Source organism: Pristis pectinata, chromosome 11, assembly GCF_009764475.1.
Source record: "Pristis pectinata isolate sPriPec2 chromosome 11, sPriPec2.1.pri, whole genome shotgun sequence".
Lineage (NCBI taxonomy): Eukaryota > Metazoa > Chordata > Chondrichthyes > Rhinopristiformes > Pristidae > Pristis > Pristis pectinata.
In genome coordinates, this window is record NC_067415.1 from 39,221,137 (window position 1) to 39,245,312 (window position 24,176).

A 24,176-nucleotide genomic window follows, 5' to 3' on the forward strand; every position below is an offset into this window, starting at 1 on the left:
TTACACTCCCAAGTTCTCTCCTTGTAGCCTCATAGTTTGCCCTTCCTCAATTAAATATCTTCTTGTCCTCTGCACCTGTCCCTGTCCATGACAATTTTAAAGGTTATGGAGCAATGGTCACTGTCCCCCAAATGCTCTCCCACCAATAGATCCTTCACCTGTCTCAGTTCATTTCCTAAAACTAGATCTAGCATGGCATTCCCTCTAGTCGGCCTGTCGACATACTGCGTCAGGAATCCCTCCTGGACACATTTAACAAATTCCGTCCCATCTAAACCTTTGGCACTAAGCAGGTTCCAGTCTATATTTGGGAAGTTGAAGTCTCCCATTATAACAACCCTGTTATTTTTGCTTCTCTCCAAACACTGCCTGCCAATCTGCTCCTCTATATCTCTACTGCTACCAGGGGGCCTATAGAATACTCCTAGTAGAGTAGCTGCTCCTTTGTTCCTTACTTCCACCCATACGGACTCTAGAGAGGATCCTTCTACAACATCCATCCTTTCCACAGCCGTAACAGTCCCTGACCAGTATCGCCACGCCTCCTCCTCTTCTCCCCTCTTCCCTATCCCTCTTAAAACACCGAAAACCAGGAATATTCAATATCCACTCCTGCCCTGACGTCAGCCATGTCTCAGTAATAGCCACAATATCATAGTCCCCCATACTTATCCAAGCCCTCAGTTCATCTCCCTTATTCCTGATGCTTCTTACATTTAAGTAAACGCACTTCAGTCCATCTACCTTACTACTTTTATAGCCTGTATTCTGCTTCTCCTTCCCCAAAGCCTCTCTACCTGTTTGATCTAACTTTTCCCCATCTCCTTCTTCCTCTGACCTACTCCTCCAGATCCCTTCCCCCTCACAAACTAGTTTAAACCCTCCCAAACCACCCTAGCAAACCTAGCTGCAAGGATATTGGCCCCCTTCTGGTTCGGGTGTAACCCGTCCTCTCTGTACAGGTCCCACCTTCCCGAGAAGAGATCCCAATGATCCAGAAATCTAAAACCCTCCCTCCTGCACCAACTTCTCAGCCACGCATTTATCTGCCACCACCTCCTGTTCCTGCCATCACTATCACGTGGCACCAGCAGCAATCCTAAGAGTCATTTACTAAAGTTGATTTTTTTTTAAACTTTAAGAGGGTGTAGATTAAGGAGATGAATATCTGTTCGAATATAATGTGGAAAAATGGAAGCATTGTTCAAAATTATTAGTAATTTTGATTAGGTCAATTCCCAGTTGGTACTTCTACAGGTTGAAGTGATACAAATGGAAGGAGTACTTGAAAATAAACATTTGAAGGTTGTAGGGAAACCTACAAGTGGCACTTTCCAAAAGCTAAAATAGATTTGCTTCTATTACTCTTTCCAGTAAAATTGCCTAACTACCTTTTTTTTTTAAAGAAACACTTTTTTGGGGATGATCTTCCATTTGTGTCCTCTAGAAACTGACACTTCAACGTGTAGAAGTACCTATTTGGAATTGGATAGTTTTAGAACCTGATACAATGAGCAAGACAAAATCCAACCAGCCAAGAATTCTCCCAATTTACCTGGATGAGTGTAAATCCAACCACATTCAAGAAGCTTTGCACCATCCTGGACAAAGCAGCCTGCTTGACTGTTACCCAATCCACTGCCCCAAACCTTAATCCCCTCCACCAAAGTGCACTTGGCTGCAGTATGTACCATCTGCAAAATGCACTGTAGTTAATTGCCAAGTTACTTTGATAGCACTTCCTAAACCCCTGACCTCTGTCATCAAGAAAGACTAAGGCAGTCAGCACTTGGGAATATGACCGCGTGCAGGCTCCACACAATTTGCTTACCATCCTGGCCTGGGAACATGTCACCATTTCTTTATCAATGGGTGGCCTGGTGGCTCAGCAGTTAGTGTTGCAAGAAAAAAAATCTGTACATTCAATGTCTGACTAATGCAGGAACACAAGTGCCACTTCAAATATTGTGGTTGCTTGGTAGTAAAATGATATTCACTTTTGAATAATGTGTAAACAGCAAAATCATAGAAACTAAATGTAAGTATAAAACATGCTAAATTATTTAATGTTCTGTACGGAGAAAGATTAAGCCTCGCAACTCTCACTCCAGCTTCCTATTTTCCATTCTAGCTGCCATTGAAAGTCTGTTATTTAGCCACAGCAAAGGGACAATTTCATGTGATGCTTGGAATATAAAATTGTAGAGGTTCAATGCCTCATACATGAAGCTTCCCCCACAGTTTTTCTAGCAGTTCCATTGGGGGGGTGGGGGTAATTTTAGTGCAAGATACTGTAAAATGGGTGATTGTGAATTGGCAGCATGAGAGGCCATTGTGGGTTCTTGCTGCAGCAAAATCAGGTATATACAGTATTTACTGGTACATATAATATGCACAGAAAATATCTTTATATCCCCTCCACCCCGCCAATGTTGTTTCAAAGCCATAATAGATATGCTTGCTGAATATGTGGATTCTAATATGGTAATCTTTTTTTTTAAATAAAATTTTGCTTAAAACTTTCACTTTTTTTCCCACTCTGTTTCTAGAAGCAAATTTAGAAAATCAAATAAATAGTGATAATTCACCTTGTCCTATTGGATGTCCAGATTCCAGATGAATATTTCTGAAGAAAATTGGAAAATGGTGTTGACTTGAAGCATGAAAGGCCATCGTGGGTTCTTGGAAGAGAAATAAAAATATTGTATACAGTTTGGTGTGTGCAACAAAATATTAGGTCATATATTTTAATTCATCGCTTTGCAGTTCTAACTGGTTAAAATAACCTTAGCTGTATAAAGAAACAATGGATAATTCTTATTAGAGGTGGTGAAATATGTTGATTTGGTAACATATGGGATACAGCAAAATTCCTGTTCTTCCACAATTTAGCAGAGAAGGCACTTAACTAAGTGCCTTTGGCAATTTCATTGTTTGTGATGCTGGAATTTAGAATTTAAAATCACTGGTTATACATGTGTCCATTTTGTCTTCATTTTCTCTATTCAAGTTGGAAAAAGTATATTTGTAAATATGCTTATTTGATTAGCACATTTTCAATGGATTTATATTGCCAATTTGTCAGGTATGGACATCTGGAGAGTTATTTGTAGGCGTTCTCAGATTGTGATAATGTCAATGATCTTAACTGGACTAGTAATATATACATATTTCAGGGCATTAATGTACTCATTTGTCCCACTACCTTTTCATAGTATTTGATAGATTTCTTTAAGTGGCCATTCCATTTGAAGGATATTGTGTGCTAATTTAATTGCGACTGTACCTACGAGTTCTCTATTAAAGTGCACTAAAAATGTTAACTAATTAAACAACTATTTGTTTAAACATTTAATTATCACAACCATCATAAAAGACCTCAAATGTAATTGGATTAAAATGTTTTGGAGATGCCCTACTTTGTGTTGAATTACCTGTTTTTCAGAACTTCTACAAATTTACTGGTAAAGCTTTCCATAAAATAATTCTAATATACTAATTAACCTCTTGTTATTAAGCTGTGATGCAGCTGTGATTTTGGCAATATTTTATAATTTGCCAAACAGTCAGATCTTCTACTTCTATTTTGTTTTAATGTAACAGAGCAATAAAACCATGTGCCTTATGCCAATAGATAACCACAATCTGCAAAATATTATCATTCTTAAATTCTCCTTGCATAATGGTTTTGCTTAGTAATTTGCAAAACTGCATTAATATTTTGGGCAAAAAGAATCATAATTTCAAAACAATTCTAACAAAATTTGCTCCCTGTTGCATTTGCAATATTAACAGCATATAATGATATAAAAGTTTCAAAAGCATAAGCATACATTAAAATTTCAACCTGTTCAGTGCAGTTCACTGTTTGCCAGCATTTTATTTTTAAATTGAGGCCCAGATGAAAGCAGCAAACTATCAAAAATCTTGATGTGCAATATTTTCTTTTATAGTAAATTAAATGCCAGCATTGCTTTCTAACAAGATGCAATTTGTTGTGAGACGCATAGCATGAGGCTCCATGCCTGCAACTCCTTTTGTGGAATTTGCTTCAGTGAAAATGCTTTCTGCCATTTCATTCGTGTTGCCTGGCTGGCTGCAGTTTAAAATGTTTCTTGTAAAGGTTCAAAGGTCAACTTGTGATTTAAGAAAAATAACTGGAAATAACCATAAGAGTTTTCAAGGTTTTGCAGACCAGGCCCTTAGTGAAATTGTATGCATGCAATAAACACATTTTGAACACTTTTTTTATTATTGTGCTTTTGAATTAGTGTTTTTTTTTCAGATGTACAAATTTCAAGTCATAAATTCCTGCATAACTTTTCATTTCTTCAATTGCCTTTCTAATTTTCATATTTTACTCTTCCTTGAGTACAGAAGCATTTCAGATCATGAGCTCAACCATTCTTGGTGTTATACTGTGTGCATTTGGAAAAGTAATAAGAAACGGGCAGAGTCGAACAAGTAAATACACAAATATAAAATTGTTACAAAATAAACTTAGATGAATCTTGGATATTTTTCTCTTTTTGAGGGAGTGCTGCATTCCACATGGTGCCTGAGGATAGTATTTAAACAAACTTTGACTTTGGTTCAACTGGACATTAAGGCTGAAAATTTCTCCTGCTGTATACAACAGGCTACTATTTTCAGTCCACTAATTAAGGATCACAAATTTAACAAGCATCAAAGTAGAAAACATTGGTTTTACATTCTGTGTGACTACTTGAACAGGGTATATACATGATTTTTTTTTTGCTGTTGCTCCTTAATTAACACTACTGAAAGAAAGACTGTACAATTCATTCTTGTTTGTAGGATCTTGCTGTTTATAGAATGCAGTGTTCAGTTTGGCGATGAACTACAAATTTGGGAACAGCTTATCACTTGAAGCTGTATTAGGTAAATTTTCTTGCAAAGAAAGGTGGGAATTCAAAATAATCAGATCTGGATTTTGACTTTCCACTGCTTGAACATCTTTTTATTTGTTATAGCTAAAATTCAAATGTGTGAAGTCTGCATCAGACAAAAACTTGACCTTCTGCACAATTATAATGTACTATTCTGACAGTTTGATTGAAAAATTGTTACTCCAACATATTAGTTTTATATAAAGAATAGACTCAACTGTTACAACATGACAGATAAATATATATTTCTGCTAAATGTTTATTGACCAACAGTCATACATTTCTCACTTGTAGTTGCATCAATAGCAACTTGTGCACTGGGGCAGACAGTGGGTGTGTATAAGTGATTGTCAGCTATGTACTCTGAGAAAGATTAGAAAGTATAGACTTTGACACATTTTCCCATTGTTTGACTTTTCTTGCTACAGTAGTCCTGAGTTTCTATTGATAGAAAAGGTGGCCAGATCCTCTTTTGATAAGAATCTAATCTGGTTTAGGGTTGCCCATGAATTGCATAGAATGTTTAATCTGGTTACTAGTTCTGTAGGATCGGTGGAGAGGTCTTTTTGTTTAGGATGTAGTTGGTCCATTGAGACTGCCACTGCTCATCACTATTGAGCAAGAGCAATTAGTTTCCCTCTTCACATCTTCATCCATAACTATCTGCTGACAAGCAGTTTCTTGAGGTTCATCAGAGGGAAAATGCAGATAGTTCATACTCTTTCCTTTCCCCTGCCTGCCCCTGAAGAAAAATTAGTTCCAATTACCACTCAATATATTTACAATTTATTAAAATTGTTTGCAGCAGCTGCATTTAAATCCTTCAAACTACTGTTTAAAAAATATTTAACCTCTCCATTGTTCTTAATTATTTTAACATTTCAGCAATTATTTTTAAGCTTAGCATTTGCTTCTCAGTAAATGTACCAAACATACAGGAGCAGCCTTTGTAATTGACCCAGGCTTTGGTGTCAATCAAATGGGTTGTAACTGATCTGGTAAATTACTAACATTCCTGTGACATAGAGCAGTGCATTTGTGGGTTGTAACATTGTCATTGTCTGTCTTGGCTGTCTCCTTCCACTGGATATTACGTGGCAGACTTCAATGCTGGCTGTCAAACAAGGCTTCTGTGCTGCTTGGGCCAGTACCATTTTTACTGTTTGCTTCTGCAAATGTGTATTGAAGCAGACTTCTCATGTCCCATAAAGAATTATCCTAGTTTGGAGGAAGACTGACTTAATAGTATCACTTTAAAAAGAAATTGCTACAATAGCATATTGCTTCTAGCCTCAAATCATCAAACTTAATGGGCATCAATACCTCTAACTGTTCAAACATCATCACTCAACCAAAGAGTATTTTTGCAAGGTTTTTAGATAGTGTCTCAAGATTGCTCAGTTGTGGTTTTGATGAGGCTTATCAACCATTTTCTCTAACAGCCTAGCTTAGAGATGAAAAGATGGACATGTTGTCTCAGTACACCACCACATCCAATAACAGGTAATAGACGATAGTGATCATTTCTAATTTTCTTTGCATTTCAGCAGCACTGAGCTTGGAACCTGAATGTTACTAATCCAAGCTCCATTACCTCAGAAATTTCCCATAATCAAGAAAATGTCATTTTGTGTGGCCCACAATTTCTAAGATCTCAAGGACCAGAGTGTAGAACAAACATTGGAAAGGAGGTAAGAGGCTGTGTTCCTACTTCCTCCTCCCTCAGTTTTTATACTCCATGTGGATGACACTGATGAGGCCAACTTTGCTTATCGTGACTTGCCCTCGAGCCACAATCAAATCACTGTACTCGAAGTAGTAATGATGCAAGGTTGTTTCTCATAGTAATGTTAGGTAGAACACGCTAGGCCTTTAATCCAAAAATGCTGAAGCAATGGCAATATATTTCCACAGCAGCATAGGATGAGATTTGGAGGGTAGCTTGAACATGCTGCTCACCTTTCGTTTATAATTGCTAAAGGTGCTGTTAAAGCAAATTGCTATGGTAGAGCTTGTAAGTAGTATGCAGTACAGTCATGGTGCATTAGCGATGGAAACTATGCTGCAAAAAAGTGTTTCCTTGTGCTTGGAGCTACAACCACAAGGTAAAATGAATAGTACTTCAATCACACTGCCATAGTGAAAAAGTTAGGAAAAACATGGACAATTAACTGCTTGGTAATAGTGAATTATTTTTAACTGTGCATTTAATCAGGTACTATACTTGAACATTACCTTTGTTAAAATAAAAGCTACAAATGCAGGAAATCCAAAAAAACTGAAAATACTGGATATACTCAGCAGGTCAGGCCTCTGTGGGATGAGAAACAAGAGTTAACTTTTCAGGTAGAAGACCCTTCAGCAGAACTGGGATGGAGACAGAAGAAGCTTGTTAAGGCTGCAGGGATGGTGGTAGAAGGGGGATGGCTCAGAGTAAAAGCAGGGCGATCATGGGATACGCTGCAAAAAGGTATTCTGGTGAATGAGTGAATCGGAGCAGTAGAGAAACGTAGGGGGTGCAAAAGAGGAAGGTATAGTCAGTTGGCATTGCCCTCAATTCCCAGAGGCATAAATAGAAACAAAAACTGAGCTAGTGTCACAGATGCATGAGAGATACAGACAGAAATCAAATTAACTGAAGCTGTTGAACTCAATATCAAGTCCAGTAGGAAGATGAGCTGCTGTTCCTCAAGCTTGCATCAGGCCACCTTACAATAGTACAGAGTAGGGAAGGCTAACATTAGACTCAGGTGATGGTCAAAGCTTGTGTAAAAGAAACAACAGATTTTATCTTTTTTTTGCTTTTAGTCACATACTGTTGGGCAACAAGATTTGGATATGACATAACCATGTTGATTGGGTTGGCAGTCACAGCCAAGGCCCTCCTCTACCCTGGCCTCTCCAGTCCGAGGACATGTGAACAGATGTCTCAGAGTGCAGCACTACCACACTCTTCATCTGCAAGGCATTTTCTCCGACACACAAGGCTCGTGGATTAGGAGAGGATTAAGGAAGTGGTTTTATCAGGGAAAGGGATGGAATTTGAGGATCAGGATTCATGGAAGAAAGGTGGTGTAGGAGTTCAGGGAAGTAATGGGTTAAAGCTCAGTGACTTAGTGGAGGTGGAGTAAAGGGCAAGGGATAACTTACGGAGCTGATCATGGCTACTATGGATCCCCACTATGCAGAGTGTCAGAAAAAGTTCCATAAGGGTGAATTTTATTCTGCATCTCAAATTTTTGGATAGTGATTTGCAGATTCTGTAAGGGTGAAATTTGTTACCCAATTGGTTGTAATGTGGGGTTGCCTGTATATTTTCAAACCTAGGCCATTCCAACAACTAAAACCCATGATCTCTATTACATGTGGGACAATAAGTGCAAGGAAACACTACCACTCAAATGCCTTGTCCAAGTCCCATTCACCAGGAGGCTCATCAGCACCATAAGGCCAATTATCGACAAGTAATAAATGCTAACCTTATCAGTGATGCCCAGATCCTAAAATAATTAAAATACAAGCATAATGTTTCCAAAAGCCACCAATAAATATGATTTGCACTTTCCCATCTCCTGTAACTAATGTGAATGCAGTTGCTGGCAACCCAGCTGTCAGGTGATGTGCCTACAAAAACATGAGCAATGCATCAGGGAGCACTAAAAATTAGATTAGCAATTTCTATCCCTCAATACAAATATCAATAACCAAGTATATTGTGCTTCATATTTCAGCATTTTAATTTAAATAAAACTTTTGTAATCAATATCCATGAAGTTTCAATTTAAACATTGTTCACATCTTTTACTTTATGAACTTTCTGTCGTTAGGTAAATGTGATAATCTGCACCATGTTTATACATATGGTGTTAAGAAATGAAATAAACTGGTTGTATTCTTTTAAAGAAAGTACATCCTACCCCAAATTAAATAGCAGTCAGCAAAAAGATGTTCATTGCTATATAACTCTACCCTCCCAAAATGTGACCAGGATGCTAATCAGTATCAGTTTGTATACTTGTATAACAAGAAAATAAATCAGGTCCCATTTGGGCAAACTTGCTGGTTAAGAAAGCCTTACGGTTTTGAAACAAAACTAGTTATTTTTCCAGTTGTGCACTGAAATCACAGAAAAGTTTCCAATGCATTCCCATCTTAAGTTGTGAATCTTGCCTTCCTTTATTTTGATGATTTTGCTTCTGGAGGATTTTCTCCAGTATCCAGCGTTTTCAGTAACCTAAATAGGCCAGCTGCTTCTCGTATTCGGCTAAACTCAATGCAGAAGGCCTGCACTTCAATGAACAAGTCCTGGACGTTGATTATTTTGTTTCTGATTAAAGACTGGAGGAAGACGCATACAAGGCGCACCAAGCGGTTCTAAAAGATAAAAGAGTTAGTTTACACTTGATGCTGATGGTGGTGCAAAGTTTATCACATAGCTTACTTTTCACTCTGAGCAATACATACCTAATACAATTGATCTGTGAAAAATTTTTTTCATATATATATATATTCATCCCTTCCTGTACCAGTAAGGTTTCTCTGGCCCTGTGGTGCATCACTGTGCTTCTTAATTCTGGTGATCTGTGAATTTTGACTGCCCCATCTTTAGTAGTTGTCTAAGATTTACCTGCCCAAAGGTGCTCACTTCTCTGTCCTCTCCTCCATACCCTAATTTTTCCACTGGGGTAAAATTTAAAGCACATGACAAACTGAAGTATTTACAATGTCAACCCATATCTGGGAAATAAATTTGATCATCAATGGTATAGAGAGCTGGAAGAGCAATTTGTAAAGATATAAAATAAAAATCTTCAGTCAAAAACCTGAGTCTTGAATTTAAAAGGTAGTTATAAAGATGCCATGGGTTCAGAAAAAAATGGTATATTGAGATCAACAAGCAAGATTCTGAACCCCAGGTACTTTAGCCTGTTCGCTGTAGCTGGAGAGACTAGAACTAGGGTCCTAGTCACAGCACAAAGGACCAGCCAATTAAACAGTGAAAAAGAGAAATTTCATCCTACAAAAGGACTGGAATTCCCTGCCCTCTAATAATACACAAATATATAAATACAACACACAGAAGGTGCACACATTAACAGCAACTACTGTAGAAAAAAATCAATTCAATAATACATAAACAAGTTAATTACCTGCATGTATTTATCCTTGATTTGTTCACAAGTGGAAATACAGTTTGAAATATAGAGGTGAATAAATTCTGGAGGAAGATCTACAGCTGTAGTTAGCCTACAAAGTAAGCAAGAACAGTAATCAGTTTCAAGACCAGAAAATTATACCATATGAATAGCTGACCAATTTTTGTCAAAAAAACATTCCCCAGCTATCTACTGACCAGTGGAGGTGGTGAGCATGCGTGGTATCAGGCAAGGGAAGAATAGATTTAAGCTGTGTTCAACAAAGTCAAACCTGGGCACGCAGAGTTTATCCAATAAAACAAACTAGAATTTAAGTATTTTTCACATTGACAGATGCGAGTGTTAAATTTTAAAGCGCTAGTCATTTCAAATACCAAACCCAGCGTCACATGAATTCCTACTGTGAACATGTCAAATGAAGACAAAATTGGGAACAGATTGATCAACAAGACATTATTAAAACAAAGTTCTTACAGCACAACATACTCTAAGTTGGCACATTTTGAAGAATGTAAAGTGTAGTTCCCTCTCTTACGTGCAAATGTCTTGAGCAGAGCAGTGCTAAAGTAGGGCAGAAAACAAAGCACAGAACTCACCTATTTACAACTTCCATTGAATGAAGAGACATATCCATATTTACAAGTACGGAGAAATATTCTGTAATCTGGCTTGACTGCATCAGCTTCAGTAACATCTCTATTGCCACCAAAGGGTTATTTTCTACCAGATCAGGCAGCTTGACAGGAGTCAGTCCAATGTGGTAAACTAGCTTTGGATCTTTTTCTAATTCACCAAGGAGCTACCACAAAAGAAAGGAAAAAAAAACATTGTTACTTAGATGCATTATTGATGTGTGCCAATCTGCAGAGACAGTGTCAAATGATAGATCGGTAATAACTACTGCAAAATTAGAACTAGCATTAATACATAGTGAAATTGATTTTTAGCACTGCAAAACTGTAGTTCTAAAATTGATAAATCAGTTAACCATATATAGAAAATGGAAAAAAAATATCTTCAATGTAAACTTCAGATTGTTTCACAAGTAGCTTACAGCAATTACTCTGAAAGCAGTTTAATTTTAGTGTAATTATGCATAAACCCAAGACATTATATTGTAATCATTCAAAACCATTTCTTAAAAAGATATAACACACAGTATTATAAATTTAAAAGTTCAAACAAATTCAATGTACATGTTCAACTTTTAGAATGTACATGAATATACTGCTGTAATCTTTTTATGGCTTTAGTTATCATCTTCAATTCTGATCTACTTCTCTAAAGCGCTCGCTCTCTCTTCCATGAGCCGTGCCCCCCCACAAAAAAAAACTTCAGCTACCTAGGTGCCAAACTCTGGAGTTCCTTCCCTAATCCCTCCAACTTTCTCTACTCTTCAAGATGTTAGGACCTGTATCTTTCACCAAACCATTCGGTCATCTGTACAAATATATGTATTAGTGTCAAATTTTGTCTGATACTCGTCCTGTGAAATGCAATGCAACAACTTACTGCAAAAAATAGGTATACAAATGCAAGTTGTTGTTTTGATACAGATTACAACAAAAAATACAGAAATTGATTGGACAAGTAAAGGTGATCTCAATAATATCCTCTTTCTCCCCTATGATGTTTTCCCTATCTTCTCCCTGCCCCACTACTCTGTATTTTTAATCTAAGATGCATATTCTAATCCCACATTGTTGTCCACTTCCCTTGCGTTTTAATATTCCAATATTTAAAGCAATTACACCTGTTACAAAAATCTATCAAATTTGCTTCAATGATTTAAAGACACTTCCACGGTCTAATCACTTGAAATAAAATTGCTGCTTTTTTCTAAAAGCCCCTTAAATAACTTTTCTTTAAATTATGCCTTCTTGTTAAACATCCCATAACCCACCACTACTTACCCTTTCTTCTATAATTTTGAATTCCTTGGGTCAACTTAAAGAACCTTAGCTGCTCTTTGCTCATGCATTCTATGCCCTCTAGATACAAACAGTGTGGATTACACTTTTACAGTCTTTGCTAATATTTTCACACCAAAGTCACTTTGTATTTTTATTCCCCATGAAATGTCACTACCTAATGGTTATAGTATCTTACCTTAATTTTCAATCCTTCAGTTTCCAAGTCTAGATTAACAGTAGCTCAAGCAACTACCAATCTGTAACCTTCCAATGGAAGAAATTTTTCTTTACTTCTCCTGTTTTCTTTTGTCCTTCAAATATCCTGGTATCCATGTGGCATTATCACAGCAGAGATTTGTGACTTGAATATCTTAATAGGTGCTTTTCAAAACTAACTACAGCCACAGCCTTTATCTTCAATTATTTAAATAATTATACACAGTTAGTCATGCAAACTTATAATGCAGAACCTGATACTGACTGGTCCTAATTAACCAGTGAGATTTTTCTTTCGTATTTGGAATCCCACCACGTTTTATACACGTGGTTTATTGAAGACTAACCTGCCTATCATTTTCTGACTTTTCTTTATTACTTATCTGCCACTCTCCAGTTCTCTGGCACAGTATTAATATTCATAGAGTGTTGGATTTATTTTAAAAGAGCATCTGGAGCTGGAGGAAGCAAATTCTATGTTTCCAGCACAGGAAGTTTCTTATTTTCCACTTCAATAGCCAGGGGAAAACTGGCAGCCAACAGATTTTCAGCCTCCACTGTGTCATTCTGAGCCCAGGAAAATGAAGACTACTTCAGCCACCTGCTTGGTTTACTCTCCACAGCATCATATAGAGGCAGAGTGAAAAATGCATGGGCGATTATTGTTCTGATCAATCTGGCATGTGAAAATTTGAGAAAATCCACATAAATTACCCTTCTCTATCCTCCTTGCTACCTCCTCAAATATTTCAAACATGTTACTAAGACACAAGAGTCCCAAAAAAATCCATCTGACAGTCCCTAATTAATCTGCATCTTTCTAAATGAAGATTGATAATGTCCATTTAGAATTTTTCTAATTATTTGCCAATCTAATATGTTAGGCTTACTGGCTCTTTAAATTGTACTATTTACTCCATTCTTCCACAACAGTGCCACATTATCAAATCTTCAGTCTTCTACAAGTCACGGTGCTTATAGCTGGAGGAGCTAGAAAATATTAGTAAGAATCTTTGCTATTTTTTTTCTTACTTCTCTTAGCAGCCTAGGATACATTTTATCTAGAATATATTTCACCCCATCAGAGAAATTCCCTTTATTCTACCCATCACCCTCCCCCACCATCTCTGCCACCCAGACTAACTCATTTCTCTCAGTTCTGATGAAGGGTCCCAGACCTGAAATGTTAGCAGTTTCTCTTTCCACAGATGCTGCCTGACTTGCTGAGTTTTTAAAATCAGTACTTTTTTTCAGATTTTCAGCATCTGCAGTTTTGTTTTTATTTACATTTTTTTCTGGAGTTAGCAATTTACATGCTACCAACTATAATAAACCATCAATATTTTCTCACTCACTGCTTATTATATCCAATATTTCACTCCTCTTCTGTTAAATATTTGCATTAGTACCCTATTCATAAAGAATGCTGCAAAGTATTCATTTAGAACCAATCCATGTCTTTTGTATCCACACACCCATTAGCTTCTCAGTTTCCAAAAAGGCCCTACTCTGTTATTCTCTTGCACTCTATTTAAAACAGCTTTAAGTTTGCCTTGATTCTTCCTAATTTCTTTTTTAATTTCATCCCTGCACTTTCAATATTCCTCCAGCTATTCTATAATATTGAGCTTTTGCTATCTGACACATTTATCCTTTTTGTTTTTTCCTACCCAACATGCTACTAGACATCCAGAAGGGTCCAGATTTGGGAACTCCAAGCCTTTTTCTTAGTGTTAATGTTCCAACCGTTATCCCTCGAATATTTCCCTTTGTTCTTATACCAACTCATCTTCCAGTAGCTATTTTCACTCCAATTTTACCAAGTCATCTAATAGCCTGGAAAAAATGGCCTTACCCCAATTAAGAACTGTGACTCCTGGTCCATCTGTCCTTTCCCAAAGCCATGCTAGATCAAACTCCATTATGGTTGCTACCACCAATTTATACTCCTACCAATGGGCATTCCACCTGCTCAGGTGCATTTCCTTAAATCAAGTTCAGAACTGCTCCTTCTTTTGTTGACCTTGTGATGATGGATTTTAAAGGTGCTGCAACCTCTATACCTTTCACACTGTTTGCAGGATCGTTGAAATCTCCCAATTCTTCCTTATTGTTTTTAAACTTCTCAAAAACCTGCTTATATATTTCTCATTTTTCTCTCCAACAGTTTAGATGACAGTGGCTAGTCTTAGTTTCCTCCCAGCAGTATGATTACTCTTTACTTCCCCCTCAGTTCAACTATGTTGGGCTCATGTTGATTTTTTTTTAAGCACATCATCCTTACTCAGTTGTAATTAACTTGTTTTAACTGATACTGTGACTTTATTTTTTAAATAACTGTCATCTCATCTGAGACCATGTAACCAGGAACCATACTGAACCCCTTTTAAGTCATGTTTCACTTATAGCTATATCACCTAAGTGCCTGGATGTGCAATCAGCCCATCCACTATTTCCCTAGATGCCCCTAACTGAAGTCTATTCCACTAAGCACAGTCATTGTTCTAGACTTTGTTTCCACCAGCTAATTCTCTTTACAGAAATTATAGAAAGATTTTAGTAATTTCCTGACAATAAATGTCTATAATTCCCTGGATTTCCTCTCTCAATTTTCAAACAGAGTCGACGTGTATAATTTTCCAAACTAAAGAAACATTTCCTGAATTGAGATTATTGTCAGGACATGCAATGTTCTCATACACTTCTTTAAAATCTGGGATAGAAACCATTTTGTACTGGAGATCTGTCATTCTTTTGTGCCAATGTTTTCCCCATTATTGTTATTCTGTTTGCTGCAAGTCCCACCCCTTACTTAATATTAATTTTCTTGGACATACAGACTATCCTCTTGTTCTGCTGTAATTACCTAGAGTAATTATTCAATGTCTGCCACGTTATTATTTTTATTTAGTGTCAACAACTTTTCAAGGATAAAGAGATGAGGCAAGGTCATTGGATACCTTACATCTTTTACAACCAATACTCATGAAGAGTAATCAATGCTATAATGTAGGAAACATATTTTATGTGTGCACAAAGAAAGCTCAAACAAATAGCAATGTATTAACAGCCAGAAGGTAGGACATAAAGATATCCCCACTCTTTGAAATAGTGCCTGAGATCTTTTACACACAATCAAGAACAGGAGATCAGAGATATTCTCTTTGTCCTACGTATCCCTCCCCATCCTCTCTAACCTGTTAACTTACTTGTTTTCTCTTTTACCCAGTTCTGACAAAGGGTCTCGGAATCAGATTTATTGTCACTGATATGACATGAAATTTGAATTCCTAAGTGTTTCCTTTGTATTGTTTTTATTCAAGATTCCTGGCATCTACAATTTTGTTTTTTCAAGAGAAGAAGTACCTTGGTTTAACATATTGTCTGAAAGATGGCACATCAAAGAGTGTGCAAGCCCTCAGTATTCCACTGATGTGTTAACCTAGAGTTTTGTGCTCAAGTCTTGCAACTGAGACTAGAACCTAAAATCCCCTGATTCAGAATACAAGCAATAAAAGCTAAGCCATAACTGAAGGTGGGTGGGGGAGCACACAGTGGTCCCAATCTTTTTACTCCAACAGAAGATTTTTTTTATTCCTGTAGATTCTATTCCTACTCCTGTTTGTCATCTTTCATTATATTTTGTACATCTCCCAGCGTGTAGGTTCTGAGCTTTTTGTGTGCTGCTTTCCCTTTAAAATTTTGTCCCTTAACCAGAGTTTTTTTTTTGGAGCCAAAAGAACTTCATTCTCAAAATGAACTTGTTCTCTATCACAATAAACATTATTCATTTAACTGGTTTTCTATGGACAGTCTCTTTTCCATCCCATTGGAGGCAGCCTTCTCTAGATATTGAAACAATTTCACACTTCCACAGACAAGGTTTAATTCAATCATATTATGATCCCTTTGGACAAATGATCACAATTCTTCAGGCAATATACAAAATTGGGCTCATTACTCATTGCTAAATCTAATTTGGTCTATTCTTTTGTTGGTTTTGGGACATATCGTTACAGACAACTACCCCGACCTTAAGAAACTCACTACCTTTCTGATACAAGCTAATCTGTTTAGCCCAATCTAAACAAGACTCAAAACCTCCATTAAAACGACTCTGTCTTTCCCACCTTTATTATCACATATCATCTGGCCATTAGAGTTGTCTCTTATTGGTAAAGATGATATCAGAATTCACCACACGGCAAGGGCGCCAGAGCTGCAATTTCATAAAAGTGAGTATTGGTGATGGCTTTTATCAATGGTCAAAATGATCCAGCTGCTTTATTTGCAATTACCTGTGTTTGTTGCTGTGCAGATAAAGGACTCTTGAAAGCCTTTGCCATGATGCGCTTAATTTCCACCCCAGTGCTGTTTTTAACACACATGGTTTTATCCCATTGAATTGTATGATCAGGTTCTGTTGGGTTTAACCAAGCTAGCTCATCTTCACATACATGAAGTGGAGGAGCAGGCCGAATAAACTCTGGCCGAAAGTGACCTTCACACAAGAAGAAAAAAATAATTATTTTTACTATTCAACTTGAACAAAAATTGATTAAAAAATTAAGTGTATTAGCCTGGAATTTCCTGGGAAATGCATATAATTCTGTGTGGAACTCCTGGCACTTCCCATGTAACTCTAAGAAAATCCATAATTTTCTTGTTGCCGAGTCCAAACGCACAAGTCTTAAACTCCACAAGGGGTCCTCACTACCACTATTCTGATTTCACTCTGATAATGGACTCCCTAGGATGGGGCGCCAATTTCCTGCCATTCCACTAACTGTTCCCTTATCTTTGAACAATATTTACAAGCCAGGGAAATGAAAACTATCTTTTAATACAAGACATCAATCTGTTCATTTTCCATAACAACTTCTATGAAAACATTGTGACTGCTTAGGTTTCTTTCTTCTCCAACTGTAATTGTAAAGGGGATAAGGACCATCAAATTAGCATCTTAACGCACTAGAATCCACAATCTATGAGCCTAGGCAGAGTGAAAGGCTGAGTACTCTTTACATGCAGAAGATCTCCCTCAAGTTAATGCGAGTAAAATCCCCAGAGCTCAAGCAATTCAGAATACTAATGCAGGATTGCAAATCATTCTGGGCGCCTCAAAGGAGTGGCCATTAGCATGGAAATAAAGCCAAACTACTCTTTTGCTTCCTTCCCATGTACTACATCTGCCAGGCAGACTAAGTGGCCTCAATTTTTATGATGGTGCCCATTTCTGAAATTACTGCTAACTTAGTCCCACACCAAACTGCATGGTCTTCAGTGCCAAGTAACTTATCATAACAAGAGCTAGCAAAATAAATTCATTGAAAATAATGGCCCAAGTTGAACTCACATTTTGCGAATGAGAGTCAAACATTCTAAACTCTTTCCTTGGATATCAATTTAAGAGCACCTACTTTCTATTGGTGGTCTTGGTCCACTCACTAAAGCCTCTATGATTTGAGTTGCTACAGAACTGTCAAATCCAGAGTTAGAAGAGTCGGGATCAGGATCAGGGAGTATGCTTGGAAAACTGGCTTTGCTCTGTGTTGGTAATTCAGACTGGCGCTCTGCAGGATAAATAAAAGATTAGACTCAAAAATATACAAACAATGGATTCAGAGAATATCATACTATGCCTTATAAAAATTATCTGAAGTTGGTCAGCCTTTAAGCACAGGACTTGTTTTTGCAAAGGCTACAGTACTGAAAAGCTGTTCCTATTGGGTAATTCTTCTGTCAATCACATTGAATAAGTGATGGAGATCAACTTTATGCACTTAATTCATATGTAACAATCCTCCATTTCATTTTTCTAGAAACATTGTCCTTCCTGGCAAAATCTGCAGTAGTTTCTGTCACAAATTTGTCCCTGCTGCTATTTAAACAGACAATTTTCATGAGTGAACTGACTTTATTTATAATACAATGGACTGTCAACTGTAAACCCCGTCATGTGCCCTGCCTCCATAGCCTTTTGACGATATTATATCAGCTTTTTTTGCTCTTCATAATATCAATTCTGTTTTTTGTTTCAGTTAGGAATTCACATTGCCCTTAGCATCTAAATAGGGCAACCAGATTGTTTTGAAATTTAGCTTCAACTTGCTAAATTTTATTGAGTAGCTAACTGAGCAGAGACAGATTAAAACAGTAAAGCAGGTTCTGAACAATTCCAGTCAGAGGTAGATTTGTTTCTTTTTTGTATTGCCTTTGTGTCTCAGAATCTATTCAAAGCGATTCCAGCTATTATATTGAAAGAATATACATCAGCTACGAATGAGGCAACAATAAAATTCAGTATTTTTGACTGCAAGATCCGCAGGCGAATGTACTGCGACAACAGCTTCATTAAAAAGTATACAACAATTTCACTCACCTGCTAAGGCTAGTTGCAAACCACTGATGTCAACAGACTGAGGCATGTTACCGACATCCATACATGCAATCTGACGGGGAGTCTTCTTAAACAGTTCTCTTGGAGGAGCCAGCATTAACTGAGATAAGAAAAACTTCTCTGGAGGTGTAATAGGTGGTAAAAATCCTGTCAAACAAAACAAGGGTTCAGTCTTGAATTTATTACAGAGAAATTATTACACATTAGCAACTGCAAAGCATGAAAAATTCAAATATTACCACATCAAGTTCTGATAATTGATTATATATGGACCTTTCATTTTATTTGCATGCTTAAGAATTCTAATTGCCCACAGGAATTTTCTTGGAATACAATACTCCCTAAATTAATGCATTTTGACTCGCTTTTCTGAAGTGTCTTTGATTCTTTGATGAAAATCAACATGAAGCAGCTAACCCCTACTTTATTCGCAACTGCAGCATCCATGTTCTAGGTCTGTGATGAAGGTTGACTTACTTTCTGCACTTAGAGGGAGACAGTTATCATACAATTTATAGTACAACCACCCCATGCTGAAGGCCTCCAGTTTTTCCAAAGTACTTAGATCTACATCATCACAAGTATAAAAGAGCTCAGACAAGAGACAGTACATTACATATGAGGGCTATTTGCAAGCCAACATCCAGTACATCTCCCTCATCCAGTACCAATTATTTAAACGTAACTTGTCTTTCAAATAGGAATTTACTCAACTGGCACCTGAGCAAAAATATATTTTTCCATTTAATCCTAAATATCATCTTTAAAGCTCATTGACTTGCTACGATTTCTAGAATGCTGTAAAAATAAGACATTCTCAATTTTTTTTTCTTGGAAGCTGTGGAAGTGGGTGAGGTCCTCCATGAATACTTCTCTTCAGTATTCACCAAGGTGAGGGGCCTTGATGACACTGAGGACAGTGTTGGTAAGGTTAATGTTCTAGAGCATGTTGATATCAAGAGAGAGGATGTGTTGGAGCTGATAGAAAATATTAGGACAGATAAGGCCCTGGGGCCTGACTGAATATTCCCCAGGCTGCTCCGCGAAGCGAGAGAAGAGATTGCTGAGCCTTTGGCTAGGATCTTTGAGTCCTCGTTGTCCATGGGAATGGTACCGGAGGATTGGAGAGTGGCAAATGTTGTCCCCTTATTCAAAAAAGGTAGTAGGGATAGTCCAGGGAATTATAGACCAGTGAGCCTTATGTCTGTGGTGGGCAAGCTCTTAGAAAGGATTCTTAGAGATAGGATCCATGGGCATTTAGAGAATCATGGTCTGATCAGGGACAGCCAGCATGGCTTTGTGAAGGGCAGATCACATCTCACAAGCCTGATAGTGTTCTTTGAGGAGGTGACCAGACAGATTGATGAGGGTAGTGCAGTAGATGTGGTCTATGTGGACTTTAGTAAGGCATTTAACAAGGAAGGTTCCACATGGTAGACTTCTTCAGAAAGTCAGAGGGCATGGGATCCAGGGAAGCTTGGCCATGTGGATTCAGAATTGGCTTGCCTGTAGAAAGCAGAGGGTTGTGGTGGAGGGAGTGCATTCAGATTGGAGGGCTGTGACTAGCGGTATCCCACAAGGATCGGTTCTGGGACCTCTGCTTTTTGTGATTTTAATTAATGACTATTAATGGTAGAAGGGTGGGTTGGCAAGTTTGCAGACAGCACAAAGGTTGGTGGTGTTGTGCATAGTGTAGAGGATGGTCAAAGATTGCAGAGGGACATTGATAGGATGCAGAGCTGGGCTGAGAAGTGGCAGATGGAGTTCAATCCGGAGAAGTGTGAGGTGATACACTTTGGAAGGACAAACTCCAAAGCAGAGTACAAAGTTAATGGCAGGATTCTGGGTAGTGTGAAGGAGCAGAGGGATATGGGGGCCCATATTGACAGATTCCCTGAAAGTTGCCTCACAGGTGGATAGGGTAGTTAAGAAAGCTTATGGGATGTTAGCATTCATAAGTCGTGGGATCAAGTTTAAGAGCCATGAGATAATACAAAACTCTGGTAGACCACACTTGGAGTACTGTGTCCAGTTCTGGTCGCCTCATTATAGGAAGGATGTGGAAGCATTGGAAAGGGTGCAGAGGAGATTTACCAGGATGCTGCCTGGGAGTGAACATCACCAACAGCCTGTCCTGGTCAAATCACGTAGATGCCATGGCCAAGAAAGCTCACCAATGCCTCTAATTCCTCAGGAGGCTAAAGAAATTTGGTTTGTCCCCTTTGACTCTCACTAACTTTTACCGATGCACCATAGAAAGCATCCTATCTGGATGTATCACAGCTTGGTACGGCAACTGCTCTGCCCAGGACCACAAGAAACTGCAGAGAGTTGTGGACACAGCCCAGCACATCACGGACACCAGCCTCCCCTCCTTAGACTCTGCCTTTACCTCTTGTTGTCTTGGTGAACCAGCCAGCATAATCAAAGACCCCAGCCACCCGGGACATTCTCTCTTCTCTCCTCTTCCATTGGGTAGAAGATACAGGAGCCTGAGGGCACGTACCACCAGACTTAAGGACAGCTTCTACCCCACTGTGATAAGACTATTGAACAATGAAATGGACTTTGACCTCATGATCTACCTTGTTGTGACCTTGCACCTTATTGTGACCTTGCACCTTATTGCACTGCACTTTCTCTGTAGCTGTGACACTTTACTCTGTACTGTTATTGTTTTTACCTGTACTACATCAATGGACTCTGTACTAACTCAATGTAACTGCACTGTGTAATTGTATGTCGGTACAAGTGACAATAATAAACCAATACCAATAGAGAATATGCATTATGAGGAGAGACTAAGGGTGCTAGGGCTTTACTATTTGGAGAGGAGGAGGATGAGAGGAGACATGACAGAGGTGTTCAAAATATTAAGAGGAATAGATAGAGTGGACAACCAGCACCTCTTTCCCAGGGCACCAATGCTCAATACAAGAGGGCATGGCTTTAAATTAATGGATGGGAAGTTCAAGGGAGATATCAGAGGAAGGTTTTTTTACCCAGAGTGGTTGGGACATGGAATGCACTGCCTGGGGCGGTGGTGGAGGCAGGTACATTGGCCAAATTCAAGAAGTTACTAGATAAGCATATGGAGGAATTCAAAATAGAGGGATATGTGGGAGGAAGGGGTTAGATGGTCTTAGACGAGGTCTAAAGGTCAGCACAACATTGTGGGTCGAAGGGCATGTATTGTGCTGTACTGTTCTATGTTCTATGTTATTTTGAAATGCTTATTGGATCTCACATAAATTTAGACTGCAGCTTGAACAAACAGTAAAACTCCAACAATATGGCACCCTCAGGACTTTGGTGGTGCTGGAATGGCAGATTTTCCAGACTATTGGATATTAACTCCTATTAATAACCCAACATACTTTGACTTCATCTTTTGTTTTGGATATGGCACTGTAATATACAGTAATAAATTTTCCAATCAACCCAATGAGTTTAAAGGGAGCATGGCAAACAGGGCCAAGCAAGTTTAAAACGAGTTTTAACATTTTCCAATTTCTCATGATTTAAGAAATACTTTGCTTTCTTCTTAGAAATCGAAGTGGATAACCTACCTTTCCACAATGTACAGCTTGTCCCCAAAACTGTTGTAACCTGAACAGTTTGCAAGTCAGAAATGAGGCCATGAACCGAGTTCCCAGAAGGCAGAAGATGCTTGCAGCCCTGCAGCAGCTAGCAAATCCATACCATTAGTCTCCTAAATGCTCAGTTCGTACGTACATAAGTCAGGTGTTCATAAGCCAAGAAGGACCTGTATTCTATCTGCCATGCTGTTACCCACTCATTCAGCTCATCTATGTCCCCTTGAAGCCTCTTTGCAACCTCATGACTACAAACATGCCCACACAGTTTCACGTCATCAGGAAACTTGGAAATTACCATTTGGTCCTCTCAGCCAAATCGTTAACACAGATTTTGAATAGTTGGGTCATAGCTGGTAGCCAACAGTTACAACCCCAGACAAGACTATTCTGTGCCCCTTCACCCTTCTCTCACCCAGACATAGGACCTCCCACCTCCCTTCACCCTCTTATTGCCCTGACAGGGAAACCTCTCTCCCTCCCTCCTCCCCCATATTGGGCAACTCCAACTTCTGCAATTCATCTCCTTCTGACAACTCCCATCCCTCCCACCCTCTTCACTTATCCCTCAGACATCGCAGCATCCACCTCCACCACACCCCCGTTCCTCTCCCCATCCCACCCCCAAAACAGAGAGCATCCACCTCTCCTTTGTCCCTTCCCACTCCCCACACTGGCCAGCATCCACCTCCTCCTCTCCAACTTCAACCTCCTCCCCTCCCCATACAGGCCGATAACCACTTGTCTCTTGTTTACTTCCTTCTCCACTACCCTTTTCCAACTCTCCTCCCCCCTCTTCCTCACACTGCTCCCCTCTCCCCCAGACCGGGCAGCATCAGTCCCCGCCCCCTGCTCTCGCCCCCACACTAGTCAACGCCCTGGATTTCGATATATCGGGCGGGGGGAAGGACCCAAAGCTACTTTCTGCAACTGGAGAGCTGGACATTGCGTCCGGTCTGCAAAGTGGAAGCCGTGTCGGTGGCGTCGCCGCTTACCGAGCAGCGGCCTATCCTGCTCCTCGGCCGCCGGGCCCGCGTTCAGCAGGTGCGCGAAGACAGCGGCGAACGGGTTGGCGGCCAGCGGCTCGGTGCGATACATCTCCCAGAGTAGGTAGAGGGCGGTGAGGCGCTGCTGCGGACTGGGCAGCAGGTCGGGCTGTTGCAGCAACATAACGAGCGTGGAGCCCAGGCGGAAGTGGTCGTGCTTGCCGAAGTAATGGTGGAAGGCGGTGGACAGGCCCTCGAAGGTGTTGCTCGTCGCCTCCTCGCAGATGATGCCGATCAGGCTGCTCAGCTCCTTGGGAGCCAGCGTCATGGTCACCAGGGGCAGGAAAGCCCGCCGCCTTCACCGGCCCAAAACATCCACCATCCGAGTCAATTCAGCGGCGGGCGAGTAGGCCGCAGGAACTGCCGCAAACCACCCGCTTCACCCAGGAGTCCAGCGTCTGCGCGGTACTGTCGCAAAGCACGGCCGTTGGTGATCCGCGGCGGCGCGCCGTGCCTCGGCTCCGGCGCGCGCTCCCGGGCACCTGGGCCGCGCGCGCCCCCGGGCACCTGGGCTCCCGCGCGCGCTCCCGGGCTCCTGGGCTTCATTCTCCACCCGTCTCTCCATGGCTGGAGCAGAGCGGCAAAGGTGGTGACTCTTGTGGCCGGTTAGGCAGCAGGGAGGAGGAGAAGGTACAGAACAAGTCCGACTTATAGAACATAAATAAAAACAGAAAATGCTGGAAAAACTCAGCAGGTCAGACAGCAGCTGTGGAGAGAGAAGCAGACAATGTTGAGTTTTTCCAGCATTTTTTTTCATATTTGCAGCATCTACAGTTTTATTTGATTTTCTTATTTTAAAGAGCACTTCATTAAAACGCTATAGAACAGTGGGATGGGGCAGGACAATTAGACAACTGTCAAGACTAGACTGGACAAGAGCTTGGACAACTAGAGACCAGACTCCGCTGCATTGTTATTAATGCACACATACCCATGGGC

At 39.5% G+C, this 24,176-nt stretch overlaps 2 protein-coding genes across 2 annotated transcripts in view; one reads left to right on the forward strand and one right to left on the reverse strand.

Moving 5' to 3' along the window:
• Positions 1-4,456, forward strand: part of LOC127575837 (E3 ubiquitin-protein ligase RNF149-like) — a 40,626-nt gene extending 36,170 nt beyond the window's left edge. Inside the window, exon 8 of the mRNA XM_052026004.1 lies at positions 2,550-4,456. Coding sequence (XP_051881964.1) covers positions 2,550-2,620 — 71 coding nt within the window. The 3' untranslated portion in view covers positions 2,621-4,456. The remainder of the gene's footprint in view (positions 1-2,549) is intronic.
• Positions 4,457-7,054: 2,598 nt separating this feature from the next.
• cnot11 (CCR4-NOT transcription complex, subunit 11) lies at positions 7,055-23,925 on the reverse strand. Its single transcript, XM_052026168.1, has 7 exons — positions 23,187-23,925; positions 18,578-18,742; positions 17,616-17,768; positions 16,494-16,696; positions 10,663-10,865; positions 10,061-10,157; positions 7,055-9,284 (listed from the first exon to the last, which is right to left on the reverse strand). Exons 1-7 carry the CDS (start codon positions 23,503-23,505, stop codon positions 9,087-9,089), a joined length of 1,338 nt encoding a protein of 445 aa, XP_051882128.1. The 5' UTR covers positions 23,506-23,925; the 3' UTR covers positions 7,055-9,086.
• Positions 23,926-24,176: the final 251 nt, after the last annotated feature.

Coding starts and splice junctions, on each gene's coding strand:
- cnot11 (XM_052026168.1), bottom strand. CDS start 23,505: ATGACGCTGGCTCCCAAGGAGCTGAGCAGCCTGATCGGCATCATCTGC. Junction 10,158..10,662: donor TCAATGGAAGTTGTAAATAG/GTGAGTTCTGTG, acceptor CTTACTTTGTAG/GCTAACTACAGCTGTAGATC. Junction 9,285..10,060: donor TCAAGGATAAATACATGCAG/GTAATTAACTTG, acceptor TTTATCTTTTAG/AACCGCTTGGTGCGCCTTGT.